This window comes from Equus asinus, chromosome 3 (genome assembly GCF_041296235.1).
Source record: "Equus asinus isolate D_3611 breed Donkey chromosome 3, EquAss-T2T_v2, whole genome shotgun sequence".
Lineage (NCBI taxonomy): Eukaryota > Metazoa > Chordata > Mammalia > Perissodactyla > Equidae > Equus > Equus asinus.
Window position 1 is genome coordinate 108072328 of NC_091792.1, and position 23629 is coordinate 108095956.

Here is a 23629-nt window from a genome sequence, read left to right on the forward strand (position 1 = left end):
GGAGGTTGAATTTATAGATATGATGGTCAATTGAATAATTGTTCAATCCTAATTTTTATTATCCAGTTACTCTTATAACAATAGAAATGATAGTGTTATTGTCATAACATATTCGTATTGATAAACTACTTGATGAAAAATAAGCTTTTTAAGCAAGAAGCTTATAGATGAAGTTATTGTCCTAAATATCATTGGATCCATTTCTACATGGGGCAGTGGGTTCCAGGTGTGGGGATCCAAGTGAAATAATGGAAGTTTACATTTTAAAAAGCCTCTTAGATTAAGAAAGCAAAGAAAATAGAAAGGATGTGCTGGAAAGATGGGTAAGATTATTGTTATCTTCTTTATGATTTGCCTGTTTTGTTCTAAAATATCTCTTCTCAACATAACATTAAGGTAGAATCAAAACTTGTAATCACATCTGCAGTAATTTAAAAAAAATCTTTTTCTCTTTAAGATAAACATGATTTAGCAGAAAGAACACTACATTTAGCAGTAGAATATTTGGATTTAAATCTTCTCTCTGCCTTAACACCTCTTACAGTGCTCACATTATCTCCTTCAGGGAGTAGATGATAGCCTCCTTCATGTCTAGAATATCTAGCAAAGTAATGAGTAAGATAAATACTAGAGAGAAAATTCTGTCTGAATGAACATCAAATGAAATCAGAAAAAAGATAGAAAAATACAGTCAATTTAATATACATCATATGGTGATGGCTTTTCTTAACATCATTTAGAAGTTTAGATTTGTGTTTAACTTTAATCCTCTTTATTTTCATATCCTCTAAAAGAAGTTTTGAAACTCTGATTAGGAGTATTTCCTTCCTCACTCATTTCATTGACCTTATTGACATTTTCTTTGTCCAAGTGGTTGTGTTTAATTTTATCAATAATACAAAGTATACTGTTCATAGTTCAGTCCAACGTACTACAAATTGGTTGAGAGAGTCAAAGAAGAGGGCTTTTGACTGTGAAATTCATGCAGTTGGTTTAAGCCCGGATTTTGTTAGAGCAGGAGCTGATCATGAAGACTGTGAAAGGCTTCTGTGTGCTTTTCATGCTGCATCTGTGTTTCTTTGACTCTGGAAGGACTGGGAAAGTACTTGTATGGCCCATGGATTTTAGTCATTGGATTAATTTAAAAGTTATTCTGGAAGAACTCCATCTTCGTGGGCACGAAATAACCATACTGGTACCTTCACCCAACCTTATGATGGATGATAGCAAGATTCCCTTTAATGTAGAGATCCTTCAACTTTCAGTAACTAAAGAAGATCTCATGGAAGAGTTCAATAACGATTTCTATACAGCTATTTTTGAACTGCCAAGACTTTCGTGGTGGGACACGCAAGTAAAACTGATAGAATTGAACAAGAATTTTTTAAGAACACTCAAAAGAGCATGTGACAGTGCTATCACAAATACGGAGTTACTCAGCAGGCTACAGGCAGCTAAGTTTGATATCTGTGTTGCTGATCCTTTAAGCTTTTGTGGGGAGCTCTTGGCTGAGCTTCTCAATATTCCATTTATATACTCTTTTAGATTTTCTGAGGGGAATGTCATTGAGAGAGTGTGTGGAGGGCTTCCCTCTCCTTCTTCTTATGTTCCTGGCAGCACGACGGGACTGACAGACAACATGACTTTTGTACAGAGGCTGGAGAATTGGTTATTTTACACAATGAATGATATGATGTTTTTATATTTTCTATTTCCGGAATGGGATGACTATTATAGCAAGGTTTTAGGTAAGAGAAATTTGCATATAATAAGAATTCATATTTCATATGAAAAATGTAAATATTTATCTGAGTGTATAAAACTTTAAAAAGATACTTTTAAGTGAGGAGCCCAACTTCTTTGCATCTTGGAGAAACTAAATTGTGGCTAAACAGTGCATAAGCTGTTTGAAGTGGAAAAAAAAATGATTCTTTTGTTTGTTTTAGATGATTGAGTACTTACAACTTATCAGAGAAGGAATACTCTTTATATTTATACAACAATCTTACTTGCTGCTACTAATTTTTTTGAGTATCTGGAAAACCCACATCTAACTGTGTTTTTCGTTTCCAAAACCTTGGACTCTTTCTCTCTTGTTAACTCTTCTATATACCCCATTTTCTTTTTGATTAATTTGCTGCTTCTTTGGCTTTCTGTTTGCATCCTATCTAGGTGTAGTTGCATGGTTGCAGGGCTTGTCATATGGTGAGCACAAAACTAGAAAATAAAAAAATATATCTTGGTTTCATCTGCTCTTGTCTCCCAAAGAGGAAAAAACTGGAAAATTTTTCTCTGAAGGACCATGTTTCAAGGTTTTTTAACTTACCTCACTGTTTTGTTGTTCTTCTTCTATCAAAGAATGCATTAAAGGTCAACTAGTGAGCTTTGGCCCTCAGCACAATGTTTCTCTCTGTTTTGGCAAGTCCATTTACCTCCTTTTTGCACCTTTTGCATAATTGATTTTTTATTTAAAAAAGTATTCATATAATTGTTTTAGGAATGATTTTGTGTAAGATATTAGTTATCTTTAAGGAAGTAGTACCCTGCTTATAGTATTTAGGAGTTTTTTTGAGACATAATTGAAAGATAACATTATATTAATTTCAGGTGTACAGCATAGTGATTTGATATTTGTGTTTATTGTGAAATGATCACCACAACAAGTCTACTTAACACTCACCACCACCCATAGTTCCAAATTTTTTTTCTTGAAATGAGAACACCTATGATTGACTTTCATAGCAACTTTCAAGTAGACGATATAGTATTCTTAAGTATAATCATCATGCTGTACATTACATCCCGTGATTTACCTATTTTATAAATGAAAGTTTGTACTTTTTGAACAACTTCACCTATTGTGCCCACCTTCCAACCTCGGCATCTGACAACCACCAATCTATTCTCTGTATCTATAAAATTTGTTGTTTGTTTGTTTGTTCTTCAGACTGCACACATAAGTGATATCGTACAGTATTTGTCTTTCTCCTTCTTATTTACTGCACTTAGCATAATTCCCTCAAGGTTCATCCATATTGAGGTAAATGGTAAGATTTATTTCTTTCACATGGCTGAATAATATTCCATTCTAAATGTAACAGCGTTCTTTATTCATTCATCCATCAATGTACACTTAGGTTGTTTCCTTGTAGTGGCTGTTGTAAATAATGTTTCAATGAACATGAGAGTTCAGACATCTCTTTTGGATAGTGATTTCCTTTTCTTCAGATTTATACCCAGAATTCTGGATGATAACATAGTTTTATTTTAAATTTTTTGGTGGTTACATTCTTTCCATCATTTGTTATCTCTTGTCTTTTTGATGAGGTGTGAGCTGATATCTCTTTGTGGTTTTGATTTGCTTTTTCCTGATGATTAGTAATGTTGAGCATCTTTTCATGTACTGGTCAGCTTTTTGAATTTCTTCTTTGGACAAATATGTATTCAGGTCTTTTTTCTCATTTTTTTTAAAGTTCTTTTTTGAGGAAGATTACCCTGAACTAACATCTGTGGCCAATCCTCCTCTTGTTGCTGAGGAAGACTGGCCCTGAGCTAACATCCATGCCCATTTTCCTCTACTTTATATGTGGGACGCCTACCACAGCATGGCTGGACAAGCAGTGCATAGGTCCACACCCAGGATCCGAATCAGTGAACCCCGGGCCGCCAAGCAGAACCTATGCCACTGGGCTGGCCCCTCTTTTGCTTATTTTTTATTTGGATTATTTGTTTTGCTGCTATTGAGTTTTATGAGTTTCTTATATATTTTGAATATTAACCCCTTATCAGATATGTGGTTCGCAAATATTTCCTCCCATTTTATAGATTGTCTTTTCTTTTTGTTTATCATTTCCTTTACTATGCAGAAGCTTTCAGTTTGACGAGGTCCCATTTGTTGATCTTTAATTTGTTGCTTATGCTTTAGGCAACATATCCAAACAATTATCATTAAGACTGATGTCAAAAAGCTTTTTCCCTATGTTTTCTTCTAGGAGTTTTACAATTTCAGGTCTTACATTTAAGTTTTTAATCTATTTTGAGTTAATTTTTGTGAATGGAACAAGATTGAGGTCTAGTTTCATTCTTTTGCATGTGGCTATCCAATTTTTCCAACACTGTTTACTGGAGAGACTGTGTTTTTTCACTAGGTATTCTTGGTTCCCTTGTGAATTATCATTGACCGCATATGCATGGATTCATTTTGGGGCTGCTGTTTCTGTTCCATTGGTCTATGTGTTTGTATTTATGCCAGTATCATATAGTTTTGATCATGATACTTTTATAGTCTAGTTTGAAATCAGGAAGTGTGATTCCTTCAGCTTTGCTTTTCTTTCCTAGGGTTGCTCTGGCTATTTGAAGTCTTTTGTGGTTCCATATGAATTTTAGGATTGTTTTCCTTGTTATTATTTAACAGAAGTAAAGTTTAAGATTATTACTAAAAAATATTAAAGAGTGTGATGGCCTAGTGATTAAGGTTCAGCAGGCTCTCTTTCCTTGGTTCAGGTTCATTTCCCAGCACAGAACCACACCACTTGACTGTCAATAGCCATGCTGTGGTGGTGGCTCACTGAGGAAAAACTAGAAGGACTTAGATGTAACTAGAACACACAACTGCATACTGGGGCTTTGGGGAGGAAAAAAACGAAAAGAGTGAGATAGGCAACAAATATTAGCTCAGGGTGAATCTTTCTCAGAAAAAGTAAATAAATAAAATTTTTCTTTATAGTTGTGATCTCTTATTTTATAAAGCAGTGTCCCTTATACTTTTGTCTGGTATCTGTTCTAAATTTTCTCTGAGAAATTACTTCCTCACCAACTTACAAAAAGTATGAATGCTTCTAAGGAAGAATGCTGCCCTGGAATATGTCAGATGTTCAGGGAGGCATATGACCTATTCAAGACCAACACATTGCATTGAGACTTTTTCTGGAAGTTCTGCGACAGAAGCAGGTGCTTATTTCCTATTAGCCATGACCCTAAAAAGAACGTGGGCAGAAATTGCTGCACCCATTACTTATCCATGGTCAGAGTTCAAGCAGCAAAAGACAAAACTGAGAAAAGATAAATCAGAATCTCATGCTGGAGACATTTTCTGAGTCATGGATTAGGCAGTGAATGATCTACCACTGGATCTAAATTCCTCACTTTTGATTCTAGAAGTTTCATATTCATTTTTGGAACCTCTTACATAGTGAAGCATTAGTGATAGGATATGACTGTCTTTGATTCTTGCCTAACTCTTGGCACTCTAGAATATTTTTTCTGGGAATATATCAATAATCTGAGAAAGAAGAATGAAGGCTTGATAAATAGAAGGAAAACACTTCTTTAACGCTCATAAATTTAAAAATGCTATTAGCTATAGATTATCATTTGGCTATTCAGAATTTAATATCTTCATTTTATAATGTACTCTACTATATTTCTCAAATTTTAAAAAATAAAACTCATAACTCTTATAGAATTATTCAGTGAAACATACCATAGATTAATTCAAGTCATCAAGGAGAAAATCAGTAAGATGGGAAATCTGGCTCAAAATATATTTTGAGGAACTATTTATAAATATTTTAGGGAAAAAAAGGAATGTTAAGATAATACTAATAGGTTAGACACAAAACTAGTTAATGTCCTAAAGGGTAACAAAATCATAATTTGTGGTGTGATCTTTTCTACCAGACAAATATATAAATTACATTTAATATATGTAATTTTTAAACGTAAATATATGTTACATTTAAGTGACATTTAGTGTCACCATATTTAGACTCAAAAGTCCATAGTAAGTCAGTGATAAATAACAAAATAAAACACAGGCACATTCGTCTAAAGAATTAAATATTCCTTCATTTGTTGTTTAACCATGCCTTAGCATGGTATCAAAAGGGCATGCTGTAATTTCTCTTGATTTCCAAATTTGGAACATTTTCTCGTAGTCTATTTATGCAAAACCATTATTTTTTGCTCCTCTTGTAGTATATTGTCTTCATTTGATTAAGATGCATTAAGCACACTAGATTATTATTTAAGGAGTAGACATTTAACAGGAAACTGATATTATCTTATTGTGAAAGAAAGTGAATCAACCACATGACTCTGTAATTCCATTCCTAGGCATATATCCAAGATAAATGAAAACGTATTTCCGGACAAATATGTACATGACTGCTGACAGGAGCATTATTCCTAGTAGCCAAAAATGGAAACAACCCAAATGTTCATCAACTGATGAATGGCTAAACAAAATGAAGTATATCCATACAAAGAAACATTATTCAGCAAGAAAAGCAATGAAGTACTGATACATACTACAACATGGATGAACCTTGAAAATCTTACGCTAAGTGAAACAAAGTAGCACGTAGACCACATAGTATACAATTTCATTTATATGAAATGAAACAAAATTGTTTTTGAATAAGCAAATAGAAACAGAAGGTAGATTGGTGGTTGGTAGTGGCTGGGAAGAGGGGGAAATGGAGAATGATTGCCAATGGATATGAGATTTCTTCTGGGGTAATGAAAATATTCTAAAAATAAATGGTTGTCATGGTTGCACAATTTTATGAATATACTAAAACTACTCAATTGTGTATTTAGAAGGAGGACTTCTCTGTTATATAAACTATATCTCAATAAAACTTTCATTTAAAAGGCGAGGGAGTGAAGCATCACACAAACAGAATAAGATTATATCCATCGCTGACACCAATAAGGCATCAAAATGGGATAAGTTCTGAGTATAAAACCAGGTGTTGAATACCATTTTCAATACCAGGCTCAAACTCATAAAGTATTGGTATTTGCTTGTCATCTCTTATATAGATAGATTATCTTGGTCAGTTCAAAATCCCTCATATCTTCTTATCAAAACTTTAGCGCATTTAGTACATCAAGGAGAATATTCAAAAAGCCATATGGTGGGAAACCACATAGTAGTTGGATTTTTTTCATACCAGTAATAGTGAATGTATATTTCAAAAGGACACCAAACCTCTGGGTAAGCTTTCTCATATGATAATAACTGAATGGAATTTAGAAATGAAGCTCTGGCTCCAAACTAAAGAAAAAAGATTTAATTCAGAGTCACTAATTTGAGTTCTTTTTCTGTTAATGGTTAATGGCTACCACTTCAGTTGAAAGGTGCCCATTTTGTACCATTTGCCAAATATGTCAGAATAGCAAATATTTGTCCCCCAGATTATTATGCATTGCTGTATCTTTACCAAAGACGACAAAGTCTTGTGAAACAGGCACTTTGATTTTGCATAGCAAGTGGATAATCACTTTTGAAAAATTTATCAAAAGATTTCCATTACTGGTAGGATGTAATTAGTTATGGCAGCACACTTGAAAACATTAGAAAAAGATGGGAAAATTACAAAAGTCATTTCTCAAAGATATTAAAAGGCTTTTGGAGGAACAAGGGTGAGATAAATTGGAATTCCAGAAGTGGAGAAGGCACTACCACAGGGAGCTGAGGATCACTGCCTGAGGTTCCTGTTCTTGCTGGGAGCATTAGCCAATTCTGAGCAGGGTCTAGGGCTCAGGCTTAGGTCAAGCAGAGAGACTGTATTGTCGGCAGTCTTTTCTCGTGTTCTGGACTGAAATCCCTGTTTCATTATTCATAATCTTACTATGGTATACTCTTGGGATAGGGGCCAATGAATTTCACATGGCATACGTAAGCCTAATATTGGTATTTTAAGGACTTTTCTTAGAAACTTGGACAGTAAAATATTTCCCACTTAGCATATTTTTGTTTTTCCTCTATCACCCTTCATTTTTATTCAGGAAAACCCACCACATTATGTGAAATTATCAGGAAAGCTGCAATGTGGTTGATTCGAACTTCCTGGGAATTTGAATTTCCTTACCCTTATTTACCTCACTTTGAATTTGTTGGAGGACTACACTGCAAGCCCGCAAAGCCCCTCCCTAAGGTAATTAAATGCCCTTATGTTTGCTTCCTTGAATATTTGTCTTTAGGAATGATTTCTAGTTTATTACTTAAAATATTTGACCTCAAACTGAAAACATAGACACAGGAATTAATAGACAGTATCCTCCTAGAGTATTATACTGCCATAGGGAACTTTCAACATTATCATGGCAATCATTAGTGATGTTCACCAAGTATGCCAGATATTTGATAGGAATGAAATTCCTAGCCCTGAACTTAGTGGAACCATGAAACACTCTCTGGGCAATGACTATAAGCTAAAATGTCCTGCATCACTTCCAAGATGAAAACCTGATTATCAGGTCCAAATATTCCAGAATTCTCTTTTCCTTTGTTACATCAACAGGCTGTGTTCCAAATATTGGCTAGTCTGTCAATGTGAGCTCTGGATTAAATAATATATGTTCCTTGGGGCTGGCCCTGTGGTGTAGAGGTTAAGTTTGTATGCTCTGCTTTAGCTGCCAGGGGTTCACAGGTTCAGATACAAGGTGCAGGCCTTTGCACTGCTTGTCAAACCATGCTGTAGCAGGCATCCTACATATAAAGTAGAGGAAGATGGGCACAGATGTTAGCTCAGGGCCAGTCTTCCTCAGCAAAAAGAGGAGGATTGGCTGCAGATGTTAGCTCAGAGCTTAGTTTTCCTCAAAACAAAAAAAATAAGGAATATATATATATATACCAACTGCAGTTCAATAGACAAACATATGACATGAGAAACAAATAAACTGTTGTTTTATGCCACTGAGATTTTGTAGTTGCATGTTACTTAGCATCACCTTATCTGAGAAATGGATAATGGTAAGGACATTATAAAAATTTGAGAATAGATCATATAGAGATATGATGCTCTATTCAAAAATTATGGCAGAAGTTCAGTAATGATGAACTGATTGGCTTGAATAGACTAGAGAAATAATCGGGGGATAGGTTATGAAAAAACAAATGGGCAATACTAAACATTCTTTAAATTTAAGGTCAAGGAAGGTTCAATGCATAATTTTTAAGCAGTCACGTGATATAAATTGCCTCTTCATAAATCTTGGCTATTGAATTTACTGGAGTGGAACCAGATTTAAAGCAAGGAAATGAGTTAACATACAGTTGACATGGTTACTGCAAGAGATTATAGAGATTCAAACTACAATATGATAGTGATTATGAGTAGAAGTGCAGAGATTTAAGAAGCATTTACAAAGAGAGTCCACGGTATTTGGTGATTGGCTGTAGGTGGACGTTAAGGGAGAGAGTTCAAGAGTGAATGGATTTTTGGCTTTTTCTTTCTTTGTATGGGAAATTTAGTAGAGAATATTGCCATTTACTAAGCTGAAGAACAGTTTGAGGGTTTTTATATCTGAGTATGTTGAATTTGAGGTGCCATGAAATGCCTAGTACTGAATACAGTGTCTTACTCTTTCGGGAGAGGTCTACGTACTGTTTGTGATTTTTTAACTAATATACTTTTTGTTAGATCCATTTATACTCACAGCAAAATTGAACAGAAATTGCAGAGAGTTTCCACCTGTCTCCTGTCCTCCTCCCACTTATGGCTTCCCCCACTATCAATATCCCACACTAGTGTGACACATTTGTTACAATCAATGGACCAACATTTCACACATCAGTATCTACCAAGGTCCATAGTTTACTTTAAGGTTAACTCCTTGTCTTGTACATTCTATAGGTTTTGATAAATGTAAAATGAGATGTATTAACCTTGATAATATCATAGAGAAGAGTTTCTCTGTCCTAAAATTCCCCTGTGCTCCACTTATTCATCCCTCCCAGACCCTAAACCCCAGAAAATCACTGATTTTTTTTAACTGCCTCCATAGTTTCTACTTTTCCATAAGCAGGGCTTTTAAATTAATGATGTCAAGGGATAAGAAGACATCATTTTGTATTTGTTAAGCCACACGGGGTAAAAACGGAATTTTGGGAAGAGCAGAAGACTATGAGACAGGTGCCAAAGGCGTCTATGAACAGGGGTATACCTGAAAGTCTGACAGGTGGTATAGTGAGCATGGGTAGTGGACAACACAGATTAAACACCTGAAGACAAGGATATTTTATAAGAACAAAGAAAAAGAAATAGTTAAAAATTCAGTCAGGAGAAGAGAGGACACAGATCAAGCTTCTATCTGGACCCTGATGCAGGCAGGGTAAAATGAGTAGAGTACCGTGACAAGATTATAGAGCAAGACCCAAGTTTCAGATAATACCAGGAAGCATATGAAATACTCATTGGAGAGGCTGAAAATATTTGGGAATTTTTAAATAATGTAACATAAATTTTTAATTTGTCTCATTATATGAATACATTAACTTAATTTTGACAAGTTAATTAATACTGGATATCCATTCTATATTGTTTTAGACCATTACTTCTCCTCAGAAAGTAGTCACTTAAATATTCTGAGCCTTCTTCATATTATTTCATACTTTTGGATAAAAGATCTATGCACTATAAAGATTCAATTCTAAAAGCATAGAAATCACCAGTTGGGATAGTGTGAAACTTACTTATATGCATATTTGCTATATTTTAATAATTCATGTATATTTGGGACACTTCTATTGCCTTATTTTTGATCCAGTAACACACACATATATGTATATATAATATATGTATTTGTACATTTGTGTATTTATTTATTTTACCATCAGTGTGGCACAAAGGATCTATCTGATAATTTTTGTATGACTTTTAAGAAGCTCTGATCGAAAGGGTCAGAGCTTTAAGGTGTTTCCGATGGAATCTTATTTCCCCTGTCTCCTCCCACAAGAACACAGTAGCGCCTTGGGGACACTACAAAAGCACAATCACAATCTCTGTATTCAAATAAGGACCATGCTCTCATGCTCATGAAAAAAATTGATTCCTAATTCTATGATGGCAGTAAAGGTTCTTTAATACAGTAAATTATTTCATAATATTTAATTTTTTGAATAATTCATGTTAAATTTGGGTGTTAGAATATTTCAGGATTTTCAATAATATTCCTGATTATAAAAATCAGATTAAGGACACTAAATCTATCTGTCACGTACAAATACAAGAGCCAATGTGAATGTGTAAGGTAACCCATAATGAGGGTGAAAAGTAAAGTAGTCATGAAGTTTGAGGCTTTAACAGTCAGACATATGGTAGGAGAACCTGGTAAAACTTGAATATTTCCACAAACAATAACCATATTTGCCTGCTGTGTTTGATTTAGCATATGTACAATGACAAATTAATAAGTGGAAGCCCTTTTTGTTAACTGCATTCGTGCCTTAATCTCTATGCAATAAATTAGTCTGGATCATTTGGTTAGACTCAACTGTACATAGCTTCTGTTTCCTCTGAGTAAAAATCTTACCAATAATCAGGCAGCTACGTCAAAATAATATCAGTTTAAAGATGAAAAGAAGAAAACAGCCTTCAAGGCCTGTCTTTTGAACATGTTCTTTTCTCCTTAAACTTTTGACCTCATCTACAGAAAAAGTAGAGAAGGAGCCACTATCAGCCATGTCTAAGTCTACTTGTGATAATTCTACTTATCTCACTCAGTAGAATGATCTCTTAGTAAAGTTGACCCAATCAGGTTCTGCAGTAAGACTCAAACAGATCTTCACCTCTTCCTTCTAAGGAAGACATAGGAAAAGGTTGGGAAGAAGTGGGAAAAATTTCCTTCCCACTTCAACATGATAAAAAATGTCAGTTTGATTATGAATGTTAAAACATATGTTTGTAGAATTATGCGATTCAGGTTTTGTTTTTGTTCACTTCGTTTGAACCACAGATCCTCAGTATGCGTTAATCATACTCTCAACTCAAGCCATTCCATAATCAGGCCAAAGAAGACACCTCTTTTGATTTATTTTTCTATAATTTTCCTTTAGCCTCTTCTCCTCTGTTACCCCACAACCAAGAGACACCTAGTCAAGTGCGCGTAACGTTTACTCTCTCATTCTGATTCACACAGATAACTGTGGATCTTTCAACAACATATAACATTGATTTGAGTTTAATTATATAAATGAGGTAATGCTATAGTTCACATTTTCTTTCTCTTATTGCTTTATTTTTTTATATGTATCCAAGTTTCTATTTGTAATCATATTTCATTCATTCTGATGGGTGCAGAGAATTTTGGTGTATGTATTTACCACATTTTGTTTATTTGTTTCCTATAAAGGACAATTAGGTGTCTCCACCTCTATCCTACAACAAAGAATATTGTGAAGAAAAATTTTAAACATGTTCCGTTATGGACCTGTGCATGTATTTGAGATACATATGCAACAGTGGGGTTGTAGGGTCATGGGGTACACGTATACTTAATTTCATTGTGCATTTTATTTCACTGAAAATATGTACAAACGTATAGTTTCTTCAGGAATGCTTAAGTGGTCCTATCTTCCATATCATATCTAGCCCTTGATGGTATTCTATTTTCCAATATGTGGCAGTGTCATAAAGGTAAACTGGTATCACATTGTTGTATTTTATTGATAATCTCAATCACTAGCAAAGTTGAACATCTCTTCAGAAACTTACCAGTTATTCAGATTTTCTCTCTGTTAAGCTCATATACTTGCTATATTTTTCTTTTGGATAATCTATGTCTTCGTTTTGCCAAGTGATACAAATTCTTTCCATAGTTCAGAATAACTAGGTATTAATCCTTGGTTTAGCCATTGCAAATATCTTCCTCTACGACTCCATGTATCTGTTAATGTTACCTCTGATTTCCCTTTTCAAGCACAAAGTACTAAGTTTGATGTAATGAAATCCATGTTTTTTACCTTATGGTTTGTACATTTCAAAGTCTAATATTTTCCTCATTTCTAAGATTATAAAGCTACTCTTTTATATTTTCTTTAAAAAATTATAAATTTCACTTTAATGTGGATTCATTTAATCCATTTAGATATTATATTAATGTATAATATGAGGTAGAGATTCATCTGCTCTTTTTGTCTAGGTAGTGAATATATTTTTATAGCACCATGCAAGAGTAAATAATCTACTCAGTGTGAATTATTCTCACTGTTTGTCTCAATGACTTGTGTTATCACCTTTATATACAGCAGGCTTTTACATACTTGCGTTTCTTTTTCTGTTGTCACCATTTTTTTTTTATTAATGTTATGATAGATTACAACCTTGTGAGATTTCAGTTGTACATTTTTGTTAGTCATGTTGTGGGTACACCACTTCCCCCTCTGTGCCCTACCCCCACCCCCCCTTTTCCCTGGTAACCACCGATCAGATCTCCTTATCAATATACTAAATTCCACCTATGAGTGGAGTCATATAGAGTTCGTCTTTCTCTGACTGGCTTATTTCGCTTAACATAATACCCTCAAGGTCCATCCACGTTGTTGTGAATGGGCCAATTTTGTCTTTTTTTATGGCTGAGTAGTATTCCATTGTGTATATATACCACATCTTCTTTATCCAATCATCAGTTTCTGGGCATGTAGGCTGGTTCCACGTCTTGGCTATTGTAAATAATGCTGCGATGAACATAGGGGTGCAACGGACTCTTGAGATTTCTGATATCAGGTTCTTAGGATAGATACCCAGTAATGGGATGGCTGGGTCATAGGGTATTTCGATTTTTAACTTTTTGAGAAATCTCCATACTGTTTTCCATAGTGGCTGTACCAGTTTGCATTCCCACCAACAGTGTATGGGGGTTCCTTTTTCTCCACAACCTCTCCAACATTTGTCACTCTTGGTTTTGGATGTTTTTGCCAATCTAACCGGTGTAAGGTGATATCTTAGTGTAGTTTTGATTTGCATTTCCCTGATGATTAGCGATGATGAACATCTTTTCATGTGTCTATTGGCCATATTCATATCTTCTTTAGAGAAATGCCTGTTCATGTCCTCTGCCCATTTTTTGATTGGGTTGTTTGTTTTTTTGTTGTTAAGCCGTGTGAGGTCTTTGTATATTATGGAGATTAACCCTTTGTCGGATAAGTGGCTTGTGAATATTTTTTCCCAATTAGTGAGCTGTTTTTTTGTTTCAATCCTGTTTTCCCTTGCCTTGAAGAAGCTCTTTAGTCTGATGAAGTCCCATTTGTTTATTCTTTCTATTGTTTCCCTCAACTGAGGAGTTACAGTGTCCGAAAAGATTCTTTTGAAACTGATGTCAAAGAGTGTACTGCCTATATTCTCTTCCAAAAGACTTATTGTCTCAGGCCTAATCTTTAGGTCTTTGATCCATTTTGAGTTTATTTTGGTGTGTGGTGAAAAAGACTGGTCAATTTTCAATCTTTTGCATGTGGCTGTCCAGTTTTCCCAGCACCATTTGTTGAAGAGACTTTCTTTTCTCCATTGTAGGCCCTCTGCTCCTTTGTCGAAGATTAGCTGTCCATAGATGTGTGGTTTTATCTCTGGGCTTTCAATTCTGTTCCATTGATCTGTGGACCTGTTTTTGTACCAGTACCATGCTGTTTTGATCACTGTAGCTTTGTAGTATGTTTTGAAATCAGGGATTGTGATTCCGCCGGCTTTGTTTTTCTTGCTCAGGATTGCTTTAGCAATTCGAGGTCTTTTGTTGCCCCATATGAATATTAGGATTGTTTGTTCAATATCTGTGAAGAATGTTCTTGGGATTCTGATTGAATCTGTATATTGCTTTAGGTAGTATGGACATTTTAACTATGTTTATTCTTCCAATCCATGTGCAAGGAATGTCTTTCCATCTCTTTATGTCATCGCAATTTCTTTCAAGAAAGTCTTGTAGTTTTCATTGTATAGATCCTTCACTTCCTTGGTTAAGTTTATCCCAAGGTATTTTATTTTTTTCGTTGCGATTGTGAATGGGATAGAGTTCTTGAGTTCTCTTTCTGTTAGTTCATTGTTAGTGTATAGAACTGCTACTGATTTATGCACGTTAATTTTATACCCTGCTACTTTGCTGTAGTTGTTGATTATTTCTAATAGTTTTTCTGTGGATTCTTTGGGGTTTTCTATATATAAGATCATGTCGTCTGCAAACAACGAGAGTTTTACTTCTTCGTTACCTATTTGGATTCCTTTTATTTCTTTTTCCTGCCGAATTGCTCTGGCCAGCACCTCCAGTACTATGTTGAATAGGAGTGGTGAAAGTGGGCACCCTTGTCTTGTTCCTGTCCTCAGAGGGATGGCTTTCAGTTTTTGTCCATTGAGTATGATGTTGGCTGTGGGTCTATCATATATGGCCTTTATTACGTTGAGGTACTTTCCTTCTATACCCATTTTACTGAGGGTTTTTATCATAAATGGGTGTTGGATCTTGTCGAATGCTTTCTCTGCGTCTATTGAGATGATCATGTGGTTTTTGTTTTTCATTTTGTTGATGTAGTGTATCACGTTGATTGACTTGCGGATGTTGAACCATCCCTGTGTCCCTGGTATAAATCCCACTTGATCATGGTGTATAATCTTTTTGATGTATTGCTGTAATTGGTTTGCCAAAATTTTGTTGAGGATTTTTGCATCTATGTTCATCAGTGATATCGGCCTGTAGTTCTCCTTCTTTGTGTTGTCCTTGTCAGGTTTGGGGATCAGGGTGATGTTGGCTTCATAGAATGTGTTAGGGAGTTCTCCATCTTTCTCTATTTTCTGGAACAGTTTGAGGAGAATAGGTATTAAGTCTTCTTTGAATGTTTGGTAGAATTCTCCAGAGAAGCCATCTGGTCCTGGACTCTTATTTTTGGGGAGGTTTTTGATTACCATTTCTATTTCATTACTTGTGATTGGCCTATTCAGATTCTCCATTTCTTCCTGATTCAGTTTGGGGAGATTGTAGGAGTCTAGGAATTTGTCCATTTCTTCCAGGTTGTTCAATTTGTTGGCATATAGTTTTTCATAGTAATCTCTTATGATCTCTTGTATTTCATTGGTATCTGTTGTGATTTCTCCTTTGTCATTCCTAATGTTATTAATTTGCGATTTCTCTCTTCTTTTCTTGGTGAGTCTGGCTAGGGGTTTGTCAATTTTGTTAATTCTTTCGAAGAACCAACTCTTTGTTTCATTGATCCTTTCTATTGTCTTTTTTGTTTCAATATCGTTTATTTCTGCTCTTATTTTTATTATTTCCCTCCTTCTACTGACTCTGGGCTTTGTTTGTTCTTCTTTTTCTAGTTCTGTTAGGTGTCGTTTGAGGTTGCTTATGTGAGCTTTTTCTTGTTTAGTGAGGTGGGCCTGTATTGCAATGAATTTCCCTCTTAGGACTGCTTTTGCTGCATCCCAAATGTTTTGGTATGTCGTGTTCTCATTTTCGTTAGTCTCCAGATAAAATTTGATTTCTTCTTTAATTTCTTCAATGATCCATTGTTTGTTGAGAAGCGTGTTGTTTAGTCTCCACATTTTTGCACCTTTCTCTGCTTTTTTCTTGTAGTTGATTTCTAGTTTAATAGCATTATGATCAGAAAAGATGCTTGATATTATTTCAACTCTCTTGTATTTATTGATGTTTGCTTTGGTTCCCAAAATATGGTCAATCCTTGAGAATGTTCCATGTGCACTTGAGAAGAATGTGTAACCTGCTGTTTTTGGATGAAGTGTTCTATATATATCTATTAAGTCCATCTGGTCTAATTTTTCATTTAATTCTATTATTTCCTTGTTGATTTTCTGTCTGGATGTTCTGTCCATTGGTGTTAATGGTGTGTTGAGGTCCCCTACTATTATTGTATTGTTGTTGATGTCTTCTTTTAGTTCTATTAAGAGTTGCTTTACAAATTTTGGTGCTCCTGTGTTGGGTGCGTATATATTTATAAGTGTTATGTCTTCTTGGTGGAGAGTCCCTTTTATCATTATATACTGTCCCTCTTTATCTTTCTTTATCTGTTTTGCTTTGAAATCTACCTTGTCTGATATTAGTATAGCGACACCTGCTTTCTTTTGTTCATTATTAGCTTGGAGTATTGTTCTCCATCCCTTCACTCTGAGTCTGTGTTTGTCTTTGGGGCTGAGGTGTGTTTCCTGGAGGCAGCATATTGTTGGATCTTGTTCTTTGATCCATCCTGCCACTCTGTGTCTTTTGATTGGGGAGTTCAATCCATTTACATTTAGAGTGATTATTGAGATGTGGGGGCCTACCACTACCATTTTGTGTCTTGTTTTCTGCTTTTCTTCAGTTTCCTTTGTTTCTCGTCCCATGGTTTAATCTGTTCTGATGTAGAGCTGCTACTCTCTGTTGTTGTCCTTCTACTTATCTCCTCTGCTCTTGGTTTTGTAGCCCCTTTCCTTTTTTGGAATTTTCAGGAATGAGGGTTTTCCTGAGGATTTCTTGAAGAGGAGGTTTTGTGGCAATGAACTCCCTTAATTTTTGTTTATCTGGGAAAGTTTTTATTTCTCCATCGTATTTGAAGGATATTTTCACTGGGTAGAGAATTCTCGGCTGTAGATTTTTGTCCTTCAGATTTTTGAATATATCATTCCACTCTCTTCTAGCCTGTAAAGTTTCTGCTGAGAAATCTGCTGATAGCCTGATGGGGGTTCCTTTGTAGGTTAGTTTCTTTTGCCTGGCTGTCCTTAGTATTTTCTCCTTGTCGTTGACTTTTGCTAGCTTCACTACTATATGGCGTGGAGTTGGTCTTCTTGCATTGATAAAGTTTGGAGATCTATTGGCTTCTGTCACCTGAAGATCCATCTCTCTCACCAGATTTGGGAAGTTCTCAGCCATTATTTCTTTGAATAGGCTTTCTGCCCCTTTCTCCTTCTCTTCTCCCTCTGGTATACCTATAATCCTTACGTTGCATCTCCTAATTGTGTCTGATAATTCTCGGAGAGTTTCTTCATTTCTTTTTAGTCTTGCTTCTCTCTCCTCCTCTGCCTGCAGCAATTCTATATTGCCATCTTCCAAATTGCTAATTCTTTCCTCCATATTATCAGCCCTACTGTTCAGAGCATCTAGATTTTTCTTAATCTCCTCTATTGTGTTCTTCATTTCCAATATTTCTGTTTGGTTCTTCTTTATCGTATCAAACTCTTTTGTGACATAGCTCCTGAACTCGTTGAGTTGTCGGTCAGAATTCTCTCTTAACACATTGAGAATTTTAATGATGGCTGTTTTGAAGTCATCATCATTTAGGTTATATATCTCATTTTCTTTGGGATTGTTTTCTGTGTATTTGTTGCTTTCTTTCTGTTCTGGAGATTTAATGTATTTTTTCATATTGCTTGATGTTGTTGATTTGTGTCTCCGCATGGAGATAGAGTTTAGTTGCTCCTTTCACTTGTTTCAGCTGCTGCGGTGGGGGAGCAGCTGTTTATACTGCACCAACCAGGAACCCTGTCCGCAGTTGCTAACTGGGCCTGGGCCCCTCCTCGTAGCCACAGTAGCCCTTTGGATTCCCTCCTCTGCCGTGGGGGCCGTCACAGGGGGGATTCAGGCTGCTGGTGCCTACTGTTGCAGCCCACCTAGATGTGCTCTCTCCTTGGGGTCTGCAACGGTGTTATGGGCTTTTCCAGCGGCCAGGGGTGGGATCACTTATATTTGTTGCTCCGTTGCTGTCGGCACACACAAAATCTCACTTGTTCTCTATGGGTCGCAGGAGAGCTATTGGCATCTTCTACAGTCTGTGGTTAGTTCACCTAGCTATGCTGCTTTTGCCCTGGGGTCTTCCAGCCTTGTGGCTGGCGGCTGGGTGCCTTCTACTGGTGCTGTGCAGAGGCTTTCCCTAAGGCTGCTGTGAGCCTGTAGGGTTTCGCCCTAGGCTACGAAGCTGGGTCTCTGGAACTCCCCCCAGCCCCAGTCCTCTCCGAGATCTCCGGCAATCCCTAGTCCCACGGGGCGGGCAATGGCAGCTGGGGGTCGCCCCGCCCTCTGGGATTCTCTCCGGGCCTCTCCTGGAGCCGTGAATGCTGGGCGTGGCCCCTCTGCTAATGGCAGACAGAGAGTTTTGTCTGCTGCCCGGGTGGAACTCCGGCGCTTCACGTCCGGGTCGCAGAGCTGGCCTTTGAAACTTCCCCCAGCCCCGGTCCTCCCCGAGATCTCCGGCAATCCCTAGTCCCACGGGGCGGGCAACGGCAGCTGGGGGTCGCCCCGCCCTCTGGGATTCTCTCTGGGCCTCTCCCAGAGCTGTGAATGCTCGGCATGGCCCCTCTGCTAATGGCAGACAGAGAGTTTTGTCTGCTGCCCGGGTGGAACTCCGGCGCTTCCCGTCCGGGTCGCAGAGCCGGCCTTTGAAACTTCCCCCAGCCCCGGTCCTCCCCGAGATCTCCGGCAATCCCTAGTCCCACGGGGCGGGCAACGGCAGCTGGGAGACCTCCATACCCTCAGCGACTCTCTCTGGGACCCTCTGGGCACCGCGAACACCCAGCGGGGACTCCCCGCCAATGGCAGGGAGAGACTCTCCCCGCGGGCTCAGGTGTGCAACTCCAAAGTTTCCCTCTGCGTTTAGGAGTAATTGCGGGGGGTTTAGGTAGGGTTCTGGTCACCTGTTTCCACCGTTGCTCCTCTGTTGTGTGCTCGCTCCTGCCCTAGATGTGTGTAGATCCTCTGGGGGCGTCCGTTGGAAGAAAGCCACCTGCGGGTACTAGGCTGCTCGTCGGGGTCAGAGAGTTTTCACCTATTTCCATATCCTCCCGGAGGAAAGTCCGTCCGCCTTCCGATGTATAGTCGCGTGGGTCTCTCAGACGTCCCGAGATGCTGTCTGGATATCCTTTGTCAAGCGATAAGTGTCCAAATAATTGTAGACTCAAAGGGGGAGAGACAAAGAGGACTACTCACGGTGCCATCTTGGATCTTCTCTCTCTCTGGACCCTCTGTTGTCACCATTTTGTTCTGTTGTTCACTTTGTCTGTAAGGACGTTAGTAGCACTCATTTTGTATTATGTATTATTATCTGGTTTAAGAAGCAACTAGTATTTCCTTTTATTTTCAAAGTTCATTAAATATTTATAAAAAGGTAGTCTATATACATTATTAAATATTTTCCAATTTCTCAAGAAAACTTCCCATAATTGAAAATTAATTTGTAAATATTGATAGCTTTATATTAAGTCAAATCATCTATAACCACAGTGTGATGTTAACTTTATCATCACAGTGTGATGGTTAATTTTATGTGTCAACTTGCCTAGGCCATGTACCCACATACTTAGTCAAACATTTTCTGGATGTTTCTGCAAGAGTGTTTTTGGATGAGATTAACATGGAAATAGTGGAATTTGAGTAAAGTAATTGCTTTCCATTATGTGGGTGTGCCTGACTCAATTAGTTGAAGGGCTGAACAAAACAAAAGACATACTTCTCCCAAGCAAAAGCAAAGCCTGACAACAGATTGCCCTCAAGCTTGAACAAATTGGTCTTCTCTGGATCTCCAGCCTGATGGGCAAACCTGCAGATGTTCAACTTGCCAGGGTCCATAATCATGTTAGGCAATTCTTTAACATACCTCCGTCTCTGTAGATAGATACATACATAGATAGAGAGATAGACATAGAAATAGATATACAGAAATCCTATTGAATCTGTTTCTCTGAAGAAGATTACTAATATGCATGATAGTTCTTTCTATTTATTAGGGTGTTCTCTTAGGTCATATACTAGAATTTGATGTTTTTAAAATAAAAGTCCACATGGCTATACTCTTAAACAGTTCATATTTTTAATTACTACAGTGAATAATGACTCATTTTAATCATACAGGTTGGCTATTGCTGTTGTGAAGAAATATTATTGACATTTGTATAGTGATTATGAATCTGACCAACTATATTTATAATAGTTCACATATTGGTTATTTTTGTTTCCCCAGTATTGTCATGTACAAGTCTACAAAATTTATACCTTCCCCTTTAAATCCTCACACATTCTTTTCTTGTCTTATTTTGTTGGCTTTGTTTGGTTAGTACTTAAACGTGGGGTAAAAAGATTTCTTTTTAATTCAACATGATTAAATATGCTATTTTTGTACTGAATGCAAAACCATGCATTTCCACAATATTATTGCTGTCTCCAGAGTATGTTTATAGCTATTTCTACATTACTTGTTTGGTCAGTAAGTTATATGACTACCTCATTCCTAACTGTGTTTATGGAAGCTTATATAAAGTACAAATGGAACCAAAGGAAAAGAAAATTAAAAAAACAGAAAAACAAAGTAAATATACCATTAGCATGTCATTATACTGACTGATCCAGCATAAAAGTCAACGACAATCTTCGAAGTATCCTAGGGTAAATATGAAGTGAAGTACCAGAGCTATTTATCTTAAAGTAGGAGTCAAGCGTTCATTTGGAGCATTGAGGAAAGAGTTGGAAAGCAGAAGAGAGTATTAAATATGGTTATTGGTTTTATAATCAACAAGCTTAACTTAGAAATTTGTTCTACCACCTACTGCTGTGTAGCCTTGAAAAAAGTACTTAATCTCTCTGAGACAGCTTTCTTATTTTCAAATGCATGCATATCTCTTAAGATCACCATGTAAGTTAAAAGACACATGTAAAGAGCTGAGTACCTGACAGAAGATAACAAGTAGTCAAAAATTTGTAAACACAGAAATACACAAACACACCTCAAAAATGCTGAGAACATGCTGGATGGAATCTTTCAATTTAAATCATTTTTAATTTGCCTAACGACAAGCGATTTCAGGTCATATTTCATACTTTAATGTATGAAAATGCAGAACTGTTTTAATAATTGAGACACGTTGAGAAAAGTGTGTAACTGTTTTATTCTTGTAATTCTAGGCTTTCATATTACAAGACTGTTTTCTTTGCAGGAGTTAGAAGAGTTTGTCCAGAGTTCTGGCAAAGATGGAGTTGTGGTATTTACTCTGGGGTCAATGATCCAAAACCTCACCGAAGAAAAGACTAACATGATTGCATCAGCTCTTGCCCAGCTTCCACAGAAGGTCAGATAAAGTTATTTTTTGAGTTTCAAAATCTTATTTTAAAATCCACGAAGATCTCCTTAGATGTGTACTTCACAAATGTAGAAAAAGCTATTAGTACTGTTAGTGCCAATTTAACTGAGCCTTAAAGAAAAAGCAGGAAATATTAGAAGAGGGCAGCTATAAACATTTGACTGCTCTCTTGCTTTAAAACTGGCATTACTATTAGGAAAGCATTTTGCAGTATTTTCTTCAAATAATGGACTAAAACTAAATCATTCACTGATCTTAAACAATTTATCAGCATTATGGCTAGGTTTTAAGGCTCCCATGTAATCTAATCTTGTTTTCTTGTTCATATTTGTTTTTTTAAATCTAAGGCATACATGCAAGGGAGAATTAGCATGACAGAGAGTAAAGGCAAAGATTTGCAAAACGTGGACTCAATTTGCAAGGCCCCTTGGGACTATATTTCCTTATAATTACTGGTTTTAGACAAGACCCTGATTTAGCCTGGATCTGACAGCTTAGATAATCCTGGAGTGCTTCTAAATAATGATTCATTCATTTAAAAAGTTAGTAATATAGTAAAAGATTTGTACAGTTAATTATATGATGTTCCTACAAAATATGATGTTTTATTAACATCATTCTAGATTATAACTGACTAATGTTCTTCTTATGCTTCCAGGGATACTTTTCCTTTCTAGCTTCAGTTAAAATCCAAGAATATATGTCATTTAAGTTCTAAATGATCTTAACAATACTTGTATTTATAACCAAATTTATTTCAAAAATTGTTTGTGGGAGCCTTACGCATTTAAATATTTAATTTAAATAGGATCTTCATAGAAATTTTGAATTTTCTATGGCATTAAAATACAATGCTTAGAGGTGACATCAGGATGGAGTAGGAAGCACCAAAGGTCTGCTTATTAACCTAACATAATTGTACTGGCAGAATCTGTCTGGAGTCACTATATTAGAACTCTGAAGTCCATCAGAGCACTCACAACTTCCAGGGGAAAAGTTTGCTGGTACATAGTGATTAATTAAAATCGGTCAATCTCAGCGTTTAGCAGAGCAGCATCTTCAAATCCTTCATCTCCCAGCCCCAAGGCTGGGAAAATGCCTGCATTCCTTGTATGACTGTGTGGAGACAGGGTTGGCAATAATGACCAGATCCTCCAAATATTGGGTTTCTGTATTCTCATTATTGACTCCTGCCTTTAATCAATGAGGTAGAGGCATGGGAGTTGGCCGCAGTTGTTTCAACCTTCACTAGCTAAAGCAGCTTTCAGGAGATTTAAAGGAAAAGCCTGTTTTTCCCCTTCCATTTTTTTCTACATTGGGGGGGAAAGAAAATAAACAATTAGGCTACTCTAAAACACTCGCACACACAGAGGAAGGAGCTGAGAAGTACAATAACTAAAATGAAAATTCATCTTAGGGATTCAAAAGCAGATGGGAACAGGCAGAAGAAAGAACTGGCAAACCTGAAGAAAAGATGATTAAAATTATTGAGTCAGCGGAACAGAAAGAAAAATAAATGAAGAAAGGTGAACAAAGCCTAAGGGACTTGTGAGACACCATAAAGTGGAGGAACATACACACTGTGGGAGTCCCATAAAGAGAGAGAGGGCCAAAAATAATATTTGAAGTAATAATGGTTGCAAGTGTCACAAATTTAATAGGAGATATGAATCTAGAAATGCAAGATTAGCAAACTTTAACTAGGATAAACTTGGGGATCCACACCAAGACACATTATATTCAAGCTGTTGAAATGCAAAGACAATGAGAGAACCTTGAAAGCAGCAAGATAGAAGCATTTCATC

The 23629-nt window shown here is 36.6% G+C and overlaps 1 protein-coding gene across 1 annotated transcript in view; it reads left to right on the forward strand.

Moving 5' to 3' along the window:
- Positions 1 to 933: 933 nt before the first annotated feature.
- Positions 934 to 23629, forward strand: part of LOC106847089 (UDP-glucuronosyltransferase 2C1-like) — a 35680-nt gene continuing 12984 nt past the window's right edge. Inside the window, exons 1-3 of the mRNA XM_070505721.1 lie at positions 934 to 1748; positions 7795 to 7943; positions 21681 to 21812. Coding sequence (XP_070361822.1) covers positions 1028 to 1748; positions 7795 to 7943; positions 21681 to 21812 — 1002 coding nt within the window. The 5' untranslated portion in view covers positions 934 to 1027. The remainder of the gene's footprint in view (positions 1749 to 7794; positions 7944 to 21680; positions 21813 to 23629) is intronic.